Genomic DNA, 18,863 nt, shown 5'->3' with positions numbered 1-18,863 from the left:
CCAATCGCTTGTAATTCTCAATTTTATGTAATTTACAATTCCTAATTGTAATTGCTTGTAATTTATCATTAAATGCCAGAACATGTAATAAAGGATGTAGGTTGTATTCATTTAGGCAAAGTGTCAAAATATGTAAACAACAAGAAGAAGGGGGATTAACCGAGAGGCCCCGATAATGATAAGAAGACCACAAACAAAGACACCAAGAAAAACATAGGGGAAATTACTTCTGGTTACTAATGGCATTAAAGAAATGAATAATTAACGGCAACGAAGGTGGGTGAAAAAAAAAAAACTTGCCACAAGTGGGGAATGATCCCACGTCTTCGGATTATGCGTGCAACGCTCTAACCGGTGGAGCTACAGCAGTACATTTCATCGTTAAAGCAGTGTAAATGTAGATGATTGGTATCTGTATAAGCTATAAACGATAAACAATCGAAATTCCTATCTGCAGACTGAATGTGCTCGGTGAATTTCCCCGCCCGCCATCTGTTACGTGTCTAATAAACATAATAATAATAATAATAATAATAATAAAGAAAAATGAAATAAAGGAGGGAAAGAAAGGCAAAAAAGACCAGCGCGCGAAGTAATACGAAAGACCCTTCCGAGAAGTATCGCCTGCAGTTTCCAACGGCGCGACCTTGATGCGGCCCGATCCACTTCGATCGCAGCGCCCTCACAGTATTTTTCGTCGTCGGTGCCTCACTGCGAAGCATGCGCCGCCACCGTCATAGAGTTTCCTACAAAAATTTTTGTAGAAAACTCTATGGCCCCCGCCGCTCGTTCCACGGAAATGTATTCTAGTACAATCCAGTTACACCCAAGGAAAGAAGCGCTCCTTCTGCTCAACCGCGTCAAAAAAAAAGGAAAGAAATAATAAGCAGCAGAAAAAGCAGAGAAGAGCCGCGACAGTCGCGCCGTAGTTCTGTGGTCGCGCTGGCTGCTCCGCCGTTCCAGTCAGTTCCTCCTCCACCGGCGCTCGCCCTTCTCCATCCGTCAACGCCCTCTCCTTACCTTCTCACATCGGGCCGCTCGTAACTAGAGTATTCGAGAACAATCTACATTCGAGAACAATCTACTCGCAACATCGACGCATCGGAGGACGCACCGCTATGAATACAAACATCGCGGCGACGTCGGCGACGAAAAGCAGCGGCAGCGTTTGGAAGCTCCGAGTGGAGCATTTCAAACCAGGTGAGGCGACTAGCATATTACCTTGATGTTCTAGTAGTTGGTTCTAGTTGACTTCGCTTTTGTACGGCACTCGAGCGTGTTCTGGTATTCACGTGTTTATCTGATTATGCTTATGTTACACGTTTCTCGTGTGGCAGTGCCAACCGTGCGGAAAACTCAGTTTTTCTTTTTCCTTTCCTAATTTTGTTTAAGCTGACTGTGAAGTGTCTGTGAATTAAAAAAAAAATGAAAGTGTGTCTGTGTGAAGTGATACACGGGAATTTCAATAAACGCTATAACTCGGTAATAGTGAGAGAGAGGAAGAAAAGCCGAATTTTACGGCCAACAAGAACATATAAAGAAACAGTAAAGAGAGTTATTGACATAACCTGAATTATATGACAGCACTTTTGGGACAACATATACAGCTCACGCCGATACCACATCATCAGTGGCTCTCTTGACGACCAACGCTCGAATTCTACTGCTGACATCTGTTATCCTTGTCTTGATCTAATCTGACGTCCGTCTCGAACGTGTAAGCACGATCTTTCACATAACCCCGAAGAAAGAAACCGAGTGGAGAGAGGTCAGGTGACCTAGCCGGCCAATTTACAGGCTCGTACCTTCCAATCTATTGCGCATGAAAAGTCGCATCCAGCCAGTTTCGTTCCCGCGGCCGCTTCTGTGTGCTGGTGCTCCGTCTTGCTGATGCCACAGAAGTGAAAGATGTGACAGCGGGACTTCGTTGAGAAACTCATCAACCACTCCTTCAAGGGTTTCGTCCACGTAACGCTGTCCACTCAGTGTGTGATAGAAGAAGGTGAGACTGATTATAGCACCGGCGTAAATTCCGCACCCCACATTGAACGACCACTGGTACTGGTGCCGATTGAGCTTTACCCAGTCTGCATGTAGTCACTCCAACAGTGTGCCTTATGCAAATTTACTTGTGCGTTTCTGAGAAAATTGGCTTGATCTGAGCATATGATGTTGCTAACAAAGTCCGATGACTTACTGGATTTTGTGAGGACCCAGTTCGAGAAACCTAGACGATTATACAGGTCCCTATCTTTCAAGCATTAGTGCTGGTTAAGGTGGCACGGGTGAAAGACCGTCGTTTAGAATCCTCCAAAGTGCTGACTTGGAAATTGGCACTTGGGTGGCCATGTCCCGCATGTTAGCAGGAGAGATTGAGGCCGTAAATGCTAGAGCATCTGTGCGTAGGCTAGGACCCAAAGATGGAGTCCCACGCCGCTGTTTCTTGACGCTGCCGGTTTCTCTCAGGTCCGCATCATTTCTGATGATAGTCGACGCGTTTGGTCTACCTCCACACTTCCATGACTGATATATATTTGCGGCCTTCCTCTTGTTGTCATTTGCAGCTCCCAAGGCATTTTTGCCTTCTGCTCATTAGAGAAAGACATGGCAACTGGGACGAAACAAAACACACCTTTAAACATTTGCACTGACGTGGTCAATTCCTTTTGTGCTAATAGGAATTGTGGCACCAAAAAAAAAAAAGGATATCCATCCGTGCACTTTAACTACGCTAACACAACAGCTATCACAGCTTCTTTCCAACTAACACCAAACGCTACGCGTTGCTTCGGCCGGGGCGCGGCAGATAAGGCACTAGCTCGATCACGATGTTTTTTCATTATTTCTTTTATTTCGTTCTGCCTAACTCAGAGGGAGCTTGATCGAGGGCGCTGCTTTATGATGCGGGTTAGAGTTACTGTATGTGCTACCGCAGGTATATGCCACCTACGGTAGCATATACAGTAGCTATAATGCGGGTGGGAGCGCAGTCACGTGGTATTTTTCATATTTCGCGGGGTTTATTTATCGTCCGAAAAAATTAGTACGTCGCTGAAAATACCACACTTAGATGTCCCTTGGCTGTGCCTACAAATGTCTCACTGACATTTTGATAATTAGGATATTACGTCTTGAGTTAGAAAAGTAATTACAATTGCCTAAATAAATCTCAGTAATGAAAAAATTACTGGCAGCTACTCTACTGCACCGGAAACAATATGCACTTGGTTTTCTTCGAGTAACGCAATTGCTCTGTCTTTTTTTAGATTAAGCACATAATAGTTAGCTCGGACACCCTGTATATATATATTACCTCTGCGTACAAGTGACGATGTTTCCATTCCTAATGAATATTGTAAATTATGAGAAGAGCTTTTTTTTTTTTGTTCGTGAGTCGTTAGCATTGCTTACGGAAAGAGAAGCAATACTGAGCCACATATCATTCACGTGCATTTCAAACGCCGTTGATAAAAGACTGCCGAAGAGGCCACTGAAGTCTGCAAGTTTTTTTTTTTTTTCATGGTCAAAAAAAGCACGCAAAGCAATTTGAAGCGAGGTGAACATACAGCGACATATTCATTCTCTAAGCATAAGCTATCCATACCTTTAGAAACAATTTTTAATTGGCTACCTCCTTCTCTTTCAAAAAAGTATAATAAATATTGTCCTATTTGTGTATTATGTAATGTATATGTGCATTCTGTTTGCAGTGGGAATTTGAAACAATACATATTGAAGTGAGAAAATACGGATGAGGCAGCCGCCACTGGTAATTCTAATGCGCTGGTCCTCCTTTTTTAAAAAAATTCAGGAAGAAACCGAAGTGTGAATTAAAATCCGTGCACGTCCGCGCCAACGATGATACAGTAAGCTATTAGGCTCAATAAAATTTTAAGTTAAAAGGTCGAGGCAAATCAAAAGAAACCTCAAATGATCTGGGTAACAAAACTCTGGCAATGGCGCGATACCGGGAGGGGGGAGGGGTCAGAGGGGGCTCGGGCCCCCCGTAGTCGGCGCCTATGGCGTTAACTAGGTTTTGTGATGCTTCCGCAACATTGCAGAATGATATCGGCAGCCAACTAGAGCAATGTACCCCAGAGTGCGAAAACTACGGGTGATAGTATAGGGCCATTTTGAAGAACAGCTGTTCAAACTCGGTGAAGCCGAGTTTCTTCGCCACTGGTCTACGCGTTACTTAACCGTCTCCTGAGGCAAAGTCTTCCTGCAGCCAGAATGATGCCCAAATTATGTTTGCCTGAGTAGAGACCTTATACTTGTTTGGGCCCCGAGTGTCATTCATCAATTCGAGGCTGACGGATATATGCAGATTTCTTTTATCGCCTGCAGCAGATACCATGTTACCACTACTTAAAGTCGCATTACGCTCGAAGAGGCAGGAAATACTTTCAATACAAGTTGCAACGCCCAAAGAGCTACCTGTTCCAATTCCTCTAAAACGAATAAAAACATCAAGGCACAGGTTTAGACGCTAAATTCAAAAAGTCAATGCCCAAATTGTGTCCGCTGAGTAAAATTCCCAAGTATAACACCATCCTAGAGTGTTTCCTTCCAAATAAGCATTCACTGTCAACATCATTGCATTATGTTCCTGTAAGTAAAGGTCTTTGATGCGTGCTGCGTGCAAATAAAGTACGCATTAACCGACCTGGTAAACACAGTATTGGGGTGAATAAAGTTACGAAACTTCTCCCTCTCGGTATTCGCCCTAGATAGACTTGCCACGAGCACAGACCAGCTTCAACTCCACGATAACCTATGCTCTGATAATATTGTACTGTTATCTTTGTCATGCGTTGATTGCGCACTGCGTATTGCCATGCTACAGGCAGGGGTCATGACTTTCGTACACCCGGTTCAGCGGGAATGGCGGAAGTACGCGATATGGGACAAGCACTTTTATCAGGGCCTCTGTCGCCTAGTTCTGTTGTACGCAAGGGCAGCTTGGGAAAAAGAAAATAACCGATTTTACGTGCCAAAACCACGATCCGTTTAGGAGGGATGCCGTAGTTGTGGACTCCGAATGAATTTCGAGCACCTCGGATTCTTTACCGTGGACCTAAACTTAAGAGAGACGTTTAGCTTGTACGCTATTCCGGTAAACGGGAGCGGTTTGGGCGGATTACCGGATGGTCGGGGCGTAAACGTGAGCGGCCGGAGCGGTGAAGCCGCCTGGTGTTGTAGAGCTCAACCAGACAAACGCATAGCTAAAACTGCAGTAACTCACCATATCTTGCTTTGCCACTCGTGCAAATTTTTGGCAGCGGCGTAATTGTGAACACGATTACGCTACTGTCGAAAATTTACGCCAGCAGCTAAGCAGAATATAGTAATTAGCTCTGTGTTTGTGTAGTTGAGCTTTGCACCACCAGCTGGCGCCACCAATCTGGCCGCTCACCTTGACGCCCCTGCTACAGTGTACTTCTAGTTCACTGTACCCCCGCTAAATCGGAAAACCGCCCGCGCTTGCCCGAATACCGGACACGCTAAAAGAAGTACGCGGGCGAGTACTTACCAAGCGCTGCTGAGATTGTGCTAAGCAGCGCTACGCCATAGTAACTGAGCTACCACGGCGGCTGCCAAGAAATCATTGCTTTAGAAGGAAGCAAATTCACTCAATTATAAGCCTAGGTCTAAACGGGCTTTCTTCTTTTCCCGTGGTGGCGGTGGTGACTAGGCTAAGGTCGCAAGATATAAAAAAGAAAGTTAGGCTAAGTTAGCCTGGCCGACTTCGCCGGCAAACAAAGTTGTTTTGCTTCATTTGGCAAACGCTATCAAGCCACGCGCGGTCACGCGCAGCTGACGCAACGCGTCGAAATGCGACACCGATATGCGACACTACCGAGATAAACGGTAGCCAGCCGCAACGCTGTGTGCAACGTTTCTCGTGCTGAGACTCGCACGCAAACGCTTGAGGTGTAACCCGCCATCGTTTTACAAAACCGTACACTTTCAAAATTAAATTGTGGGGTTTTACGTGCCAAAACCACTTTCTGATTATGAGGCACGCCGTAGTGGGGGACTCCGGAAATTTCGACCAGCTGGGGTTCTTTAACGTGCGCCTAAATCTAAGTACACGGGTATTTTCGCATTTCGCCCCCATCGAAATGCGGCCGCCGTGGCCGGGATCCGAACCCGTGACCTCGTGCTCAGCAGCCTAACCTTACACTTCAGAAAATCCTGTTATTAGGTACAAAACATCCTCGACTACAGAACTGAGGCGATACGCGCAACTGAACACAGCACACTAGGGCGCCAGTTTTTTGTTTTCACCCCATGCGTGCATGTGTGTGTGGGGCTGAGTGAGTGTGTGTTGCTGCATGGTTTTTTTTGTTTTTTTTTTGTTGTTTTTTTGTTTGCTAAGCTAGGCGCATAATTATAAGATCTCTTACGAATCAGCGATATAAATATAGATGAGAGATATCAGACGATAAAGCGGTCCTGACCACCGACAAAAATCAGCGCTTCCACTGACGCCACGGTCTCTTTCTTTTTCTTCAATTTATTCATTCATAGCTTGCAGCAACGGCAAAGGCACGAACTCCACCGGTAATAGCACAAAAAGGCTACGAAATTTATTTGCACATTTACATAACCAATTACACGAAAGTTTCGGTGCACTATGTTGTATGCCTTCAGCATTTGGTTTCGTGTTTCACGAAACTTCCGCCGCCCCGATAGCGAGAAATGAACTATTTTTACACGCCGACTGCAAAACAATCACCGCCGCTGTTCACGCACCTGCGTACCAGGTTTTTAAAACCACTTGTAAGCGTCCGCCTAAGCAACGCTTCGACCTCACTTCGTAATGCAATTTTGCAGCGCTTACACTGCATTTGCGCACCTGTTGCCTCCACTTAGGCGCACTGGTAAGCTGACGGGCTGACGCAACTAGCACGCATTGTTGGTGCTATCGGCATTCGCTGGAAATAGACACGATGTGACTCATCTCAACCGCGCCGACGGCTGCCTGCCCTTCCTCCCTCTCTCTCTCTCTGTCGCGGTTTCGTTCCGACGCGATCAAACCGACGTACACAAGCAGCACGAGCTGCGCTTCCAGACACGCCCGTCACATTTTTTTCCCGCCAAAAACGCTCTTAGCCACATCGCACGCAGTGATTGGTTCTCCGTTACAGACGCGGCGCCGTCACGTGCGGCCGTTTATTCTCTACGATTTGTCCCCGCCGCACGTCCTAGTTGCGTCAGCTTCGGTGCGCCGTGTGCAGCAGGCGCGTCTACGGTGCGCGGCATACAGCTAGTACATCATTTGCGCGCGCGCGTTCGTCATGTCGCGACTGGAGCCCGTGAACGTGAAGCGAAGTGGATCGCCCGATGGCGACAGCGAATGGGGTATGTGAGTTTGTGCAAGTCGAAGTTTTATAACGATACTGTGCCGCTCTGTCACGTGAATTTTTTGCTCGCCCTTAGAACTTGTTTTTTTCGAGGGGCTGAAGAAACATTTGAAAGTACCTGCACTGAGAAATAACTTCAAATGTGAGGTTAAAAATTCTATAATTATTTGTGCCATGTGTGGGAAAATTTATTAAATTGAATTGCAATTGAAGATATTTGTTATAAAAAGTTAGAACATGCGTAATTGTTTCCACATCGTTTGCCATACATGTAGGCTAAGTTTGTCGGCTCTTTACGAAAACTGATATGGGCGTCCGGCACAAAAGGAATGGCTCTGTATCAGCAGATTTTCACACTGTGCAAGCTCAGGCTAACTTCACATGTTGGGCAGCCATTAAAACAGCCAGTGTTGGAGGTGACTGAACTTTTCATGCATAAAATGAATGCACCCGTGGGATATGTTTCTTAGAGTGTGCAACCTCACCCAAAGCTCCGTGTGCAGAGTGCTGCTTTGTGAGTCGGAGATTGTCACGAATGAACGTGGTTGTGACGTCATGTCGGGTCGTCCGACATGACGTCAAGGTATGGGTTGGGATGAAGTATAGTGGCGAAATCGCGTCATGAGGCTACAGGGTGTCAAAGGCGTATTATGATTTGTAGCAAAAAACAACACATAATTTGCATTCGAGCCTACGTGACCTCCATATTTCTTTCAGGTTACTAAAGAAAAAAAGTGCGAAATGTGACGCTTTGCATAAGAAGCCGTTGATATTCTGTTATTCCGCTTGCAATCGGACTCGACAAAAATCATTCAATCTTCTTTTAGATGAGGCTTTAGCTTGGCGCTAACTACGATTTACTTATTCGGATACTCGTCAGATGTAGAAATTCTCTCATATACTGACCGGAGCTATTAAAATGAATTGCTGCATTTAGAATGGAAAGGTAAAGTCTACCTATCGCAGGAAGCTCAGCCGTGCTTCATAGTTTTTACAAAACATTCATGAGTATATTGGTAAAGTTTAGGAAAAAATTAAAGCACAAATGTTACAAATCCAAAAGTCAGCCCCAAAAGGAATAGTGTTCGGCACATTTCTGTGAACTACGTCTGGTAGAGCAACTGAAGTAGACAAATGCGATTACTTACTTTACAGCATACTGCCACAATGTTTAGGAAGATATTGCAAAAACCTGTACTCGCATATGGAGGGTATATTTCAAGAAAGTGCATAAAGCATCCATTTTGCCTTCTTTATAATATGTCTGAATACATAGTGCAGCTTCTGGAAGTGTGATATTGTTTCTTGCTGCTTATTCAAAGGGATTTTTGCTTGATGCTGAAGCTTCTTGTTCTTTTTTTTTCAGTTTTCAAGAATGTCTGAAAGAAAAAAAAGGATTGATGGGCTAAACAAAAGAAAGCTCCCTACAGTCCGCAGATTTTAAGTTTTTCCTTATAATGCAGCACACCTGCGGTGCAATCGATGCAGAGCAAAACGATTATTCGATTCTCATCTACTCGTACATAGCTAGGAGCTCGGTAGCTAAAAGTGTGCAGTTAAATTTGTAATTTGATTCGCTCTTCAACGTAACGCTCAATCCGCATTCAAGTCAAGGGAACCGCTCAATTTCTTCAACTTATTTTTTTTTAGCAATGTGACAATTTGCACGAGCATCTATAGAAAAAACATGTTTCCCCAGGCAAGCATATTAAGCCAAATTCTAATGGCTTCAGAAGTGATGATTCAGTGTTCCTTGATAAGATGTAACCATACTGGGCTGTACTTGCTGACAGGTGGTTCCGAAAAATAGGAGCCCTCGGAATTTTCCATGTTCCCACCGTAACGATGAACTTGCTCTTGTTTTTTTTTTCCTTGAGCATGGTATCAACGGATGTTACGTTTATCGCAGACGTACTGTGTATTCCCAATGCCTCTCTGCGCAGGCTTTCGCAAGTGTTATCCTTAAGATATAAACAAAGCTTCAGAATCAGAAAAATCAATCAATCAAAACCGATAAATGCGAGTTACTTCTGTGAACAATGCAGCTTCAATGTTGTCAAAAGCCATTACGAGATCAATCCCCGGTCACCTCTGTTACCTTTCTATGCAAAGAAAGCCTGCTGGCAAAAATATGGCTCGCGCTAACCACCTAGGGGGATGAGCCAACAGGACAAAAAAAAAGTAGGAAGGAGATTCAAGCTTTCCTTGAAGTCAATGAAAGACAGTGTCTTCCTGAGTGAGTTTGGGGGAGGGTAGGGTAGTACAGGGTGTATGAACGATATAATTTATTTTGAGAGCTGCCTAGGCAACGTTTCATCGTCGTCAACTAAACGTTAAGTCGCCTTCCAACTTTCTCTCAACATTTAGCATCGGCAGCACCAGCAGAACAATCCTCACGATCAACGTTTTCATCATCGGTGGGGCTCTCAGAACAAATTATATGCATAATGGTCAACGTCACCATCACCATCAGTTTCGTCACATCTTGTAGACTGTGCTATCTCCAGGATGGGCCCTCGATAGAGGCTAGAAGCAGAGGTTAGAAATAGATGTACCCGATAAGGAAAAGAGGCGTCAACTCGCCAAGGAATAGTGTCTTCTAAATATCAGTCCACTTTAGCGTGTCATCCAGCTTTGAACTCATTGACTGCCGACCGCAGCAGGTTGTGAAGCAGGCACCACTGTCATTTCGTGAACTACTTCTTTGCAATGCACACATGATCGTCCTTATTCGTTACACTATTGCCAAATATGCGCATAGACTCCACCGCCTTGAGAGCAGATGTAGGACGAAAGGGTAATAAAAATTACAGACAGTTAGTCGAATGCGCCACGACTGCTACGAACTTGATGCCGAGTATGGCACAAAATATTGCAACCATTCTTCATCTGTTCCAGATTTCATTGTGGGTCATGGCTGATGTCAGTTCAATGACACGATTAGACGGAAGTGGGCTGGAGACCTAGTAACAAAGCACTTTTGTAATTAAAAAAATAATGCTAGTCAAATCTCTGTGTCATCATGTCACAGTACAACCGGCCAGAAATAATGTGCGGCATTTCTTTGCCTAAGCAATAACATGCGTTATTGTGCTCCTGCTGTCATGCAGTTGAGTTCCCGCTCGACGACACCGGATCCAGTCCATTGCAAAATTGGTCTCCCTCCCAAGTACAAAACAAGGTACGTAGAACCTTCCTATACTCAACTTCGATATTGAGCATAAAGAACAAACTCTAAACGTCCCATTTTTAAGTATAGTAATATAAATTGATGAAATCAGTTTACTTATTGGTTGACTGTTTAAGTAAAACGTCATAATTAAACGTCAAATAAAAATTACCGCCCATTGTAAAAAGCCGTTTTCAAATCTTGCGGGGCAATAACATACGCTACTGAAAACTGCCTCAAGCCGATTGCTAGCTGGCTATATGATGGTGAGAAAGACATTCACACACAAAAGAAAAAAAACATGCAAATACCGTTGAAAAGAAGCGGAGACTGAGATAGTTACAAGTTTCCAGCTGGTGGTTTATTCAGCGCACACATAGAACGAGGAGCATCAATTAAAAAAAGCTCACCAGTGAATTAAAGACACTTGCATAAATTTCTAAAATGTCCTCTATGCAGCATTCCTTGTTTTGTCGTCATATAGGTTGCACTTTAAACATTTTCCTTCTATTTAAAGCTTTTTAGAAACCTGTTATTTGTACAGTGGCAGCATATACGAATATAAAATGAGCTAATCAACTGGGGCGGAAACTACAGACCGACTTCAGTGGCTATTGGCTAAAGCGTCAACATTATAGTGTTAGGGGTCAAGTTACTGGACTAGTCTTCATCATAATCGTGTTCATTATCATATATATCTCCACTGCAGAACAAAAACCTCTCCCAGCGATCTTAAATTATCCATGTGCTGAGTTCGCTGACCCCCACCTCGCACGTGCAAGTTTCCTAATTTCATCAAACAACTTATTTCACTGCCGCCCGCGACTACGCTTCCGCTCTCGTAGGCGCCCATTCTCTAATTTTAATAGACGACAGCGTTTTGACCAACGGAGCTACACGTCATGCCCAACTCTATTGCTTGTTCCCAATGTCAACAAGAATATCGGCTACCGCCACTTGCTCGCTAATCCACAAGACTGTCCTCCTGTCTCCTAACGTTACGCCTTTCATTTCTCGTTCCATCGATTTCTGGTAACTATAACGAATCGACACAGTGGCAAGGGAATGAACAAAGGAAGAGCACATCACTTCGTCTGTGTTTCTTTTTTTTTTCTGTGTGACTGTGTTGTTGCACTATATTATGTTCCTTACTTCGTGGCTCTTGGTAAACGTGACCGATAAGAAGTACGGCCTCCTCACAAGTCGGCTCGCCACGGTGGATGCAAAGACCAGAGCACATCTCCGTGCGCTTTGCGGTTCTTATGTAGTCATCATCTAGTCATCAATATTATTGCACTTATTATTTATTATTACACCTGCTGTTCTTTTATTTTATCGAATGGCAATATGCACCGCTTTGTTTGGACACCATAAGAACATATCTTCAGAGGTCGAAAACAAATTTTGTGTCAACATTTCATATGCTAAAAAGCAAACAAAACAGAAAAGAAAATTTTTAATGAGAGTCGTGTGTGACTGTGAAAGAATACTCTTCCATGCCCAATTTTTCGGGAAGTCTTGGCATCATTCCCAACTTTGCTTAGTACTTATCGTTGGTTTGAAAACAACAGAATGCGGAACTTTGTGGCGTCAAATAAAAATTGGGTAGCTTTAAATAGCGATTATTGAATCACCAGATTTCGCCCGGCAAAATTTGAGGCCCGCAGAGGCGTTCCCATGAAGGGGGCCACAAATACAGTCATCATTACTTCTATTGCTACGTCCAATATATATATATATATATATGCTAGCACTGATACTAAGCACCTAGACACCTTTTTGTGTGTGTCTGTAGGTGTTATTATTTCTGCTTCTTCCCACAGCAGGTGGATGAACCTGTTCAACCCCTGGTGCCGTCAATAAGCGTATACAATGAGAACGTCCACTACCATATCTTCACGAACTGTACCATAGAAGAGCGTCACAGTCGGCCTCCCTACCGCGCTGGACGTGATCGCAGCCCCATCAACGAGCGTCGAGCAGGAAATTCCAGGCGTCGGACTGAGGTGCGTCGTCGAGCCGGACCGCGTTGTAGTTACTGCAGCACATCGGTCTGCGCACCATCTGCACGCGCCCTTTCTTGCAGTCAGCGCGCCTTGCTGCTTTTATTCAGCCAGCAAAACCTTACTTACCCGGCACGTCGCAATGGAACGCGGTGAGGAAAGTGACTAAGTAGCTGGACCTGTTGTGCGGAAGAATAGTTTGCTTAATCAATTGGAAAAAAAAAACTACGGTATTTTCTGGTCTACTTGTATAGGCTTAGATTATAAACTACTTTTATGGGTAGTGATCCACGCGCACCTACCTACAATTCTAACTTGCGTTACCCTGCAAGGTAGCATTTTGTTTGAAATTTATTGGCATCGCCAAGACCCCTGGTCAATTGTTACACTGGGTATCATTAAAGTTTATTATGTGACTTCACTATGTATTTTAGCACGGTAAGAATCTGGAAGTGCACTTCGACCTCTTTCTTTTTTTTTTCAGACGTGCCTACTTTATTACGAAATTAAACCTCGTAAATATACACTGCAGCTTCATATTTATTTACTTATACCTGACAGACTCTGAAGAGCACTGTGTGAGGGAGGCACGACTATAGAAATACAGCACAGAAATAATAAACCATAGTTAGGGAATCGCTATATTCGGTATTGCGGAAGTCTGAATTTCTAGGCCCATTTATATTGGCGGCGAGGAGTTACGGAGTCGCCCTCTATCGGAAGCGCCTGGCTGGCGTAGTATGAGGGATCACGTGGCGCGCTCCTCATAGCTTTTGCTGTCAGCGCTCACTGAAAACACCACGCGCGAGCTTTCCCGGACATTTCTGCAAGCACTTTCGAAACGATAGAAGTTTCTTACTGTCTAAATAATAATCTTGGGCAAGCTGAAAACACACAATCGTTTACAGTCGCTATCTCTTTACCGAATACGTACAGTGAACGCCACTGCGCACGGTCGCCGCGATGGAGTCTGCCGAACCGGCTTCTTGCGTGAAAGGTAGGTGAACACTGAGAGCAAACTATGTGAAATATGTTCTTATAGTGTTTGTATAACTAAATGGAGCGTAATAGAATGAAGCCTCAATGCAGCGATCGCGCAGATTCGCAGCGACCGACTGCGCGTCTGCATGCTTGTCCGCGCACTGTTTCGCTTTCTCCGCGCGCTCGTTTTCGCACTGTGCCATGAGCTTTAGGCCGCAGAATATGAGCATTTGACAGTATACAAGCAACCATTGTTGCGTGGGCGCTATCAGAGCTGTTCAAAAATAATTTCATTGCAGAGACTTCGACGCCTACGGGGACTGCGATGTGCCGTCGCGACGATTCAATCTTTTTTTTCTTCAAAATTTTTTGACCATTCTATACTATTTCTCGAGTTGCGTCGCACTGTATGTTTATCGGCGTGCTCAGCGTGCGATTTCCCGCTGCTCCTTTTCTGTAATCCAGTGCATTAATTCATAACACAAACATGACCATATGCCATGCTTTCTTCAAATGTGCTTCTTACCGCTGCCTTTCCACTCCACTGAACTAGCCAGTATCTGTAGTATCGACAAGTTGATAGACCAAACCGTCATGACATTAGACAGGCAGCTGACTCGGGCGTGCGCCTCAGTGCGCGTTTTCAGAACATCGCAGACCGGGCGCCGTAGCAGAAATCTTCCCCGCGTCTGTGCTTGCATACCCGAGTTGTAGCCGATGACTGTTTGCCGGTTTTATGTTTCGCGAACCAAGCTTCGCACAGCTTCTTGTCCTGCGGCTACGTGTGAATAAGGCCGACACCGGCCTCCGTTACGTGCGTCCGGCCCTGCGGCACCGAGCAGTAGCCTACCATGTCGGGCGCCTTCAAAGGCAGCCACTACCTGTTGTAGTGCTTTCAAGCGTTGTAAAGGAGACACTCGAAGCGGGAAAATTTCGCCACTAAATGAAAACCGCAGCGTACGAGGGAATTTAAACTCGTTTTCAGCTCGCTTCGGCGCGCCCGAAGCAGCCGACGCGGCCGCTATGTCCACGTGATCCCTCCTAGCACGTCACGCCGACGGTGGCGCCAGCTTTTCCAGTGGTGGAGCTCGAGGCCAATACTGAGGAGTCGCCGTTACTTAAATATCGAAGGCGAGCTTGAGGTTTCATACGAGTATATGAAACCTTGCACTGCGCAAAACATTTTATTTGAAAGCATCTGTTCGTAGGAGAAAACAATGGAAACTTTTGCTATATTTGTAGACTATACATTGGGAATTGCGAATTCAGGTCTGTTTTGCTTTAAATGAGTGCAATGTGTGCTAACCATTCCGGCGCAAATATTTTTCAACTGGAGCATTGTCCTGCATTTGCTCGTTAAATGTCAATTTTTCTGTCCGAGAAATTTCCATCAAGCTCCGAAAGCATTATATATCAGCCAGAAGAGATGCCTAAACTGACTACCAATCTAACCTGAAGTTTCTCTCGTTAGTGTCGGTACAAAAGAATAGCTGAACGCAGGAACCGGAACGAATACAGCCACGAAAAGACACACAGCATTTAGAATGCGGTAACTTGCCGTGTGTAATGTGTCCTTTATTTTTTATAGTTTATTATGTCTTTTTTGCCTGCGTTTGCCCTTGTTCCTGTGTCCGCTATTCCTTTAGGCCATCTGTCGTGAACGAAGAAACCCACTTCGACACAACTGTATTTTTCATTTCATTCATTTGCATGTCAACAGTGAAGGTATTGCATGGAGAGGTGGCGAGAGGGGGGGGGGGGTTGTTGTTGTTGTTGTCTAAGGGTTGCAACTTGCGATAAACTATTTCAATAACACACACACGCACACACACAGAGAGAGAGAGAGAGAGAAACAAGCAGACAAAATCTGGAAAACATCGCAAAATATTTACTAAGGAACAAAGCCTTACAGTAGATGTAAGTCGTAAGTTGACTGCAAAGTAATTATACATTAGGTACACATAATGAGGACAAAGAGTAAACAGGTAGAGTGCGCAGTATGTGATTTATGCTCATTGCGCGATGCACCAATGTTTAGTGCGTGTCACGACAGATGATCACTTAGGATTACACGAAATATGTTGATATTTTGTACATTGCTTTGTATATTCATTGTATCTTCAGTGTAGTTATAAGTCCTAAATTAAGAACGTTTTGTGAACTTTATGCGGCCATTACTCGTGCTTTAGTTACGGCAGTGAGGGATCTTATAAAATTTAGGCATCCTTCATGATATCGTTAGCTCATAGTTCTGGTAACTGCATGAAATGGTATCTAGTATAGCCACAGACTTCTAGCTCGCCTTCGATTTTTAAGTAAAGCCAACTCCTCAGAATATAACAGGGCCGGGAAATTTAGACTTCCGCCATACTGAATATAGCGATTCCCTAACCATGACGTTGATCAAGTTGGTTCGTTTTGCTAAAGATGATACGAACACAAATGAAGCATAGACAAAATCTCGCCATTCTGTCAACAGTATTTCAATTGCTCTTTTCCTATCTTAAGCACATTTTTTCAGCTTATTGACATGCTAGCAGTGTAAAAAACAAGTGTGATGAGCGCAAATATTTGCACCCGCCGTGATTGCTTAGTGGCTATGGTGTTGGGCTACCAAGCATGAGGTTGCGCGATTGTATCCCGGCCACGGCGGCCGCTTTTGATGGGGGCGAAATGCGAAAACACCCGTGTACTTAGATTTAGGTGCACGTTAAAGAAACCGAGGTGGTCCAAATTTCCGGAGTCCCCTCACTATGGCGTGCCTTATAATCAGATCGTGGTTTTGGCACGCGAAACCCCATAATCTAATTTTAAATTTTCAAATTTTTGCACCGTGGTCAAACCAGGATACTATATGGAGTGACGGTTTTCTCCTTTCGTCTCTCGGAAGGTAAAAGAGAGACCATGCAATGCCTGCGTTTTTCAGACTCGCATTTTACTCTGCATTTTTTCCTCCAGTTTCAGATTATAGAAGATTCAAGACGCTCGACAGCCAGACGAGGAAATTTGGAACAGCGCACGAGCGAACGTGAACACATTGCTCGTCGCTGGGAGCATGATCGCTATGACCCCGGTTATGGACACGGTAGTCACCGGGGCACCACCCGTCATCGCCAGGAATTGTTTCGCGAACGAATTACCGGCTCATGGAATTCTCCTACTAGGCAGTATTAAACCGCCTACGGTGATATGCTGTTCAGAATCGAGCAACGCGTTAGGTGGTGGTGGTGGAAGGACTTATTCAGAAAAATACGAGAGTTGACACCCGAAAGGGGGTGGGGGGAGGGTGGTACACCTAGGTTTTACTTCCTAGTTATAAGTCTTCGTCCTAATGACACGTTTCCTCCGCTACTGAAGCGATCAGTTTAGACAGTGACGAATTGAGTGATGTTCCAGATGTCATAGTTTAAGCGACGTTACGGCTCTCGAAGCCAGATAATTCTTTCGATCTGCGTTGTGTCTTAGTGGTATTGCTCCTCTACAAGGCGCCAGTGGTAATACGAATCGCTGCCTGGTGCACAGCTTTGCTTTCTTCGTTCGGAAGATCTTTGTTGTCGCTCCTATTGCGATTACTGATAGAGAAATGCTTAAGACACAATTGGGAAAACATCACTGCTGTACGTCAACAGCAGGTGCTAATGCAATAATCTAGTAATGAAGTTCAACTTTCGAAAGCAACATACGGTGCATGATAGACACCGTAGCGCTTGAGTGGACAGCTCTGGATTATTTCGACCTCCTGGGATTCTTTAACGAGCATGTAAAGCCGAGTACACTAGGCTTTAGCGTCTGGTCACAGTCAGAATGAGGCCACGGTGGCCGTGAATTACACCTGAAAGTTTGTGCTCAGCGTCTCAATGTCGTCACTGCTGAACGAGGTCGGCGGATTGGGTAATATGACGTTGGAATGAATCGTTGTGTAGGAAGCATGCTGAACACGCGAAAATCATTCACCAGGCCCGGTGAATGCGTTTCTTATTGAGATACGGCTCGTCAGTTTTGGTTTTGTGTATATTGGTATTCGCAATTCACAGTGAATTGTCATTGGTGCTTCGAAAATGCGGTACGTTTCAATAAATGTTTTTTTTCCTCGTCACATGTGTCAATGTACTACTCATGAGCAAACGTGTACAGACCACGGGGGTGCATGCCAAACTAGAGTTACTGTTTTATCGGCGAGTAGGAACGTATTTCCTCGAACCTGCCACTGCTTCACAGCGCGAACGGCCAGCGAACTCCGCACTCCGCAATGCCGGCACGCCTAGGGACAAGCGCCTACAACACGCGCTGAGAAACCCTCTCCGTTGTGCCTAGGCAGAGTCATATACAAGGAGCGAAAGACCCCAGATTTTTGTCTCTTGCGCCTGCTCTTTACTCGCACCTGCACACAAACCGCTGGCGATCCCTCAAAGGAACGTCTCGTTCCGCTTCAGAGTGGGTGCGGCAGAGCAGGCTGGTTCGCCCGTCCGCTGTACATTGCAAGTTCTTCGGCTACTGCTCGTCTTGCTGCCTACTCTCGCGCCTTTTGATGACCCGGCCAGAACGCCTTGCTTCCGAATGCGACGTTATACTGTCGGAAGCTCTACCCGCCGTGGTTGCTCAGTGGCTATGGTGTTGGGATGCTGAGCACGAGGTCGCGGGATCGAATCCCGGCCACGGCGGCCGCATTTCGATGGGGGCGAACTACAAAAACACCCGTGTACTTAGACTTAGGTGCACGCGAAAGAATCCCAGGTGGTCGAAATTTCCGGAGTCCTCCACTACGGCGTTCCTCATAATCAGAAAGTGGTTTTGGCACGTAAAACCCCATAATTTATTTTAACCTTTTTTTTTTATCGCAAGCTCCTGCAATACATGCTGCCGACATGGTGCTGCTACTTTCATAGAATAAAGTGTCGATAAACTGTTGCAATCTTTCTTGCGCAAGAAAGGACACTGATATGAAAACCGTGCTTGAATGAATGAATGAATGAATGAATGAATGAATGAATGAATGAATGAATGAATGAATGAATTCGATTGCGTTCACACATCTCCAACTCGGGAATGCGAGAAGCAAGTCTCTCGATTGAACAGTGGCTTACGAACTATCTTTCGAGGGCGGGGGAGGAGAGTCAACCGACACACGCAGGCACGCATGCGCACACAAGCGACACACAAGTGTGTGTGTGTGTGTGTGTGTGTGCGTGCGTGCGTGCGTGCGTGCGCGTAACAATACGTAACAAATTTGCGGATTCTAATTTTTTTAAAGGGGGCTGAACAGTACGTCACCGCGAGTAACTGTCAAGCCCAACGCAACACGTCGAGCAATTTGGTGCCAAACGAACGTAAACTTAAGCA

At 45.0% G+C, this 18,863-nt stretch overlaps 1 protein-coding gene across 4 annotated transcripts; it reads left to right on the top strand.

The window, feature by feature from the left end:
- The first annotated feature begins 898 nt into the window (after nucleotides 1-898).
- Nucleotides 899-17,619, top strand: LOC135918613 (uncharacterized). 4 transcript variants are annotated; one of them, XM_065452225.1, is made up of 4 exons: nucleotides 899-1,200; nucleotides 10,481-10,551; nucleotides 12,366-12,545; nucleotides 16,482-17,619. In XM_065452225.1, exons 1-4 carry the CDS (start codon nucleotides 1,119-1,121, stop codon nucleotides 16,695-16,697), a joined length of 549 nt encoding a protein of 182 aa, XP_065308297.1. In that variant the 5' UTR covers nucleotides 899-1,118; the 3' UTR covers nucleotides 16,698-17,619. The 4 variants fall into 4 exon arrangements, with proteins under 4 accessions (XP_065308297.1, XP_065308296.1, XP_065308300.1 ...); XM_065452224.1 differs by having other exon boundaries at nucleotides 12,363-12,545; XM_065452228.2 differs by lacking the exon at nucleotides 899-1,200 and adding an exon at nucleotides 7,247-7,368.
- The last annotated feature ends 1,244 nt before the right edge of the window (nucleotides 17,620-18,863 follow it).

The sequence above is a fragment of the Dermacentor albipictus genome, chromosome 5 (assembly GCF_038994185.2).
Source record: "Dermacentor albipictus isolate Rhodes 1998 colony chromosome 5, USDA_Dalb.pri_finalv2, whole genome shotgun sequence".
NCBI lineage: Eukaryota > Metazoa > Arthropoda > Arachnida > Ixodida > Ixodidae > Dermacentor > Dermacentor albipictus.
This window is presented reverse-complemented; position numbering and strand designations above follow the sequence as displayed.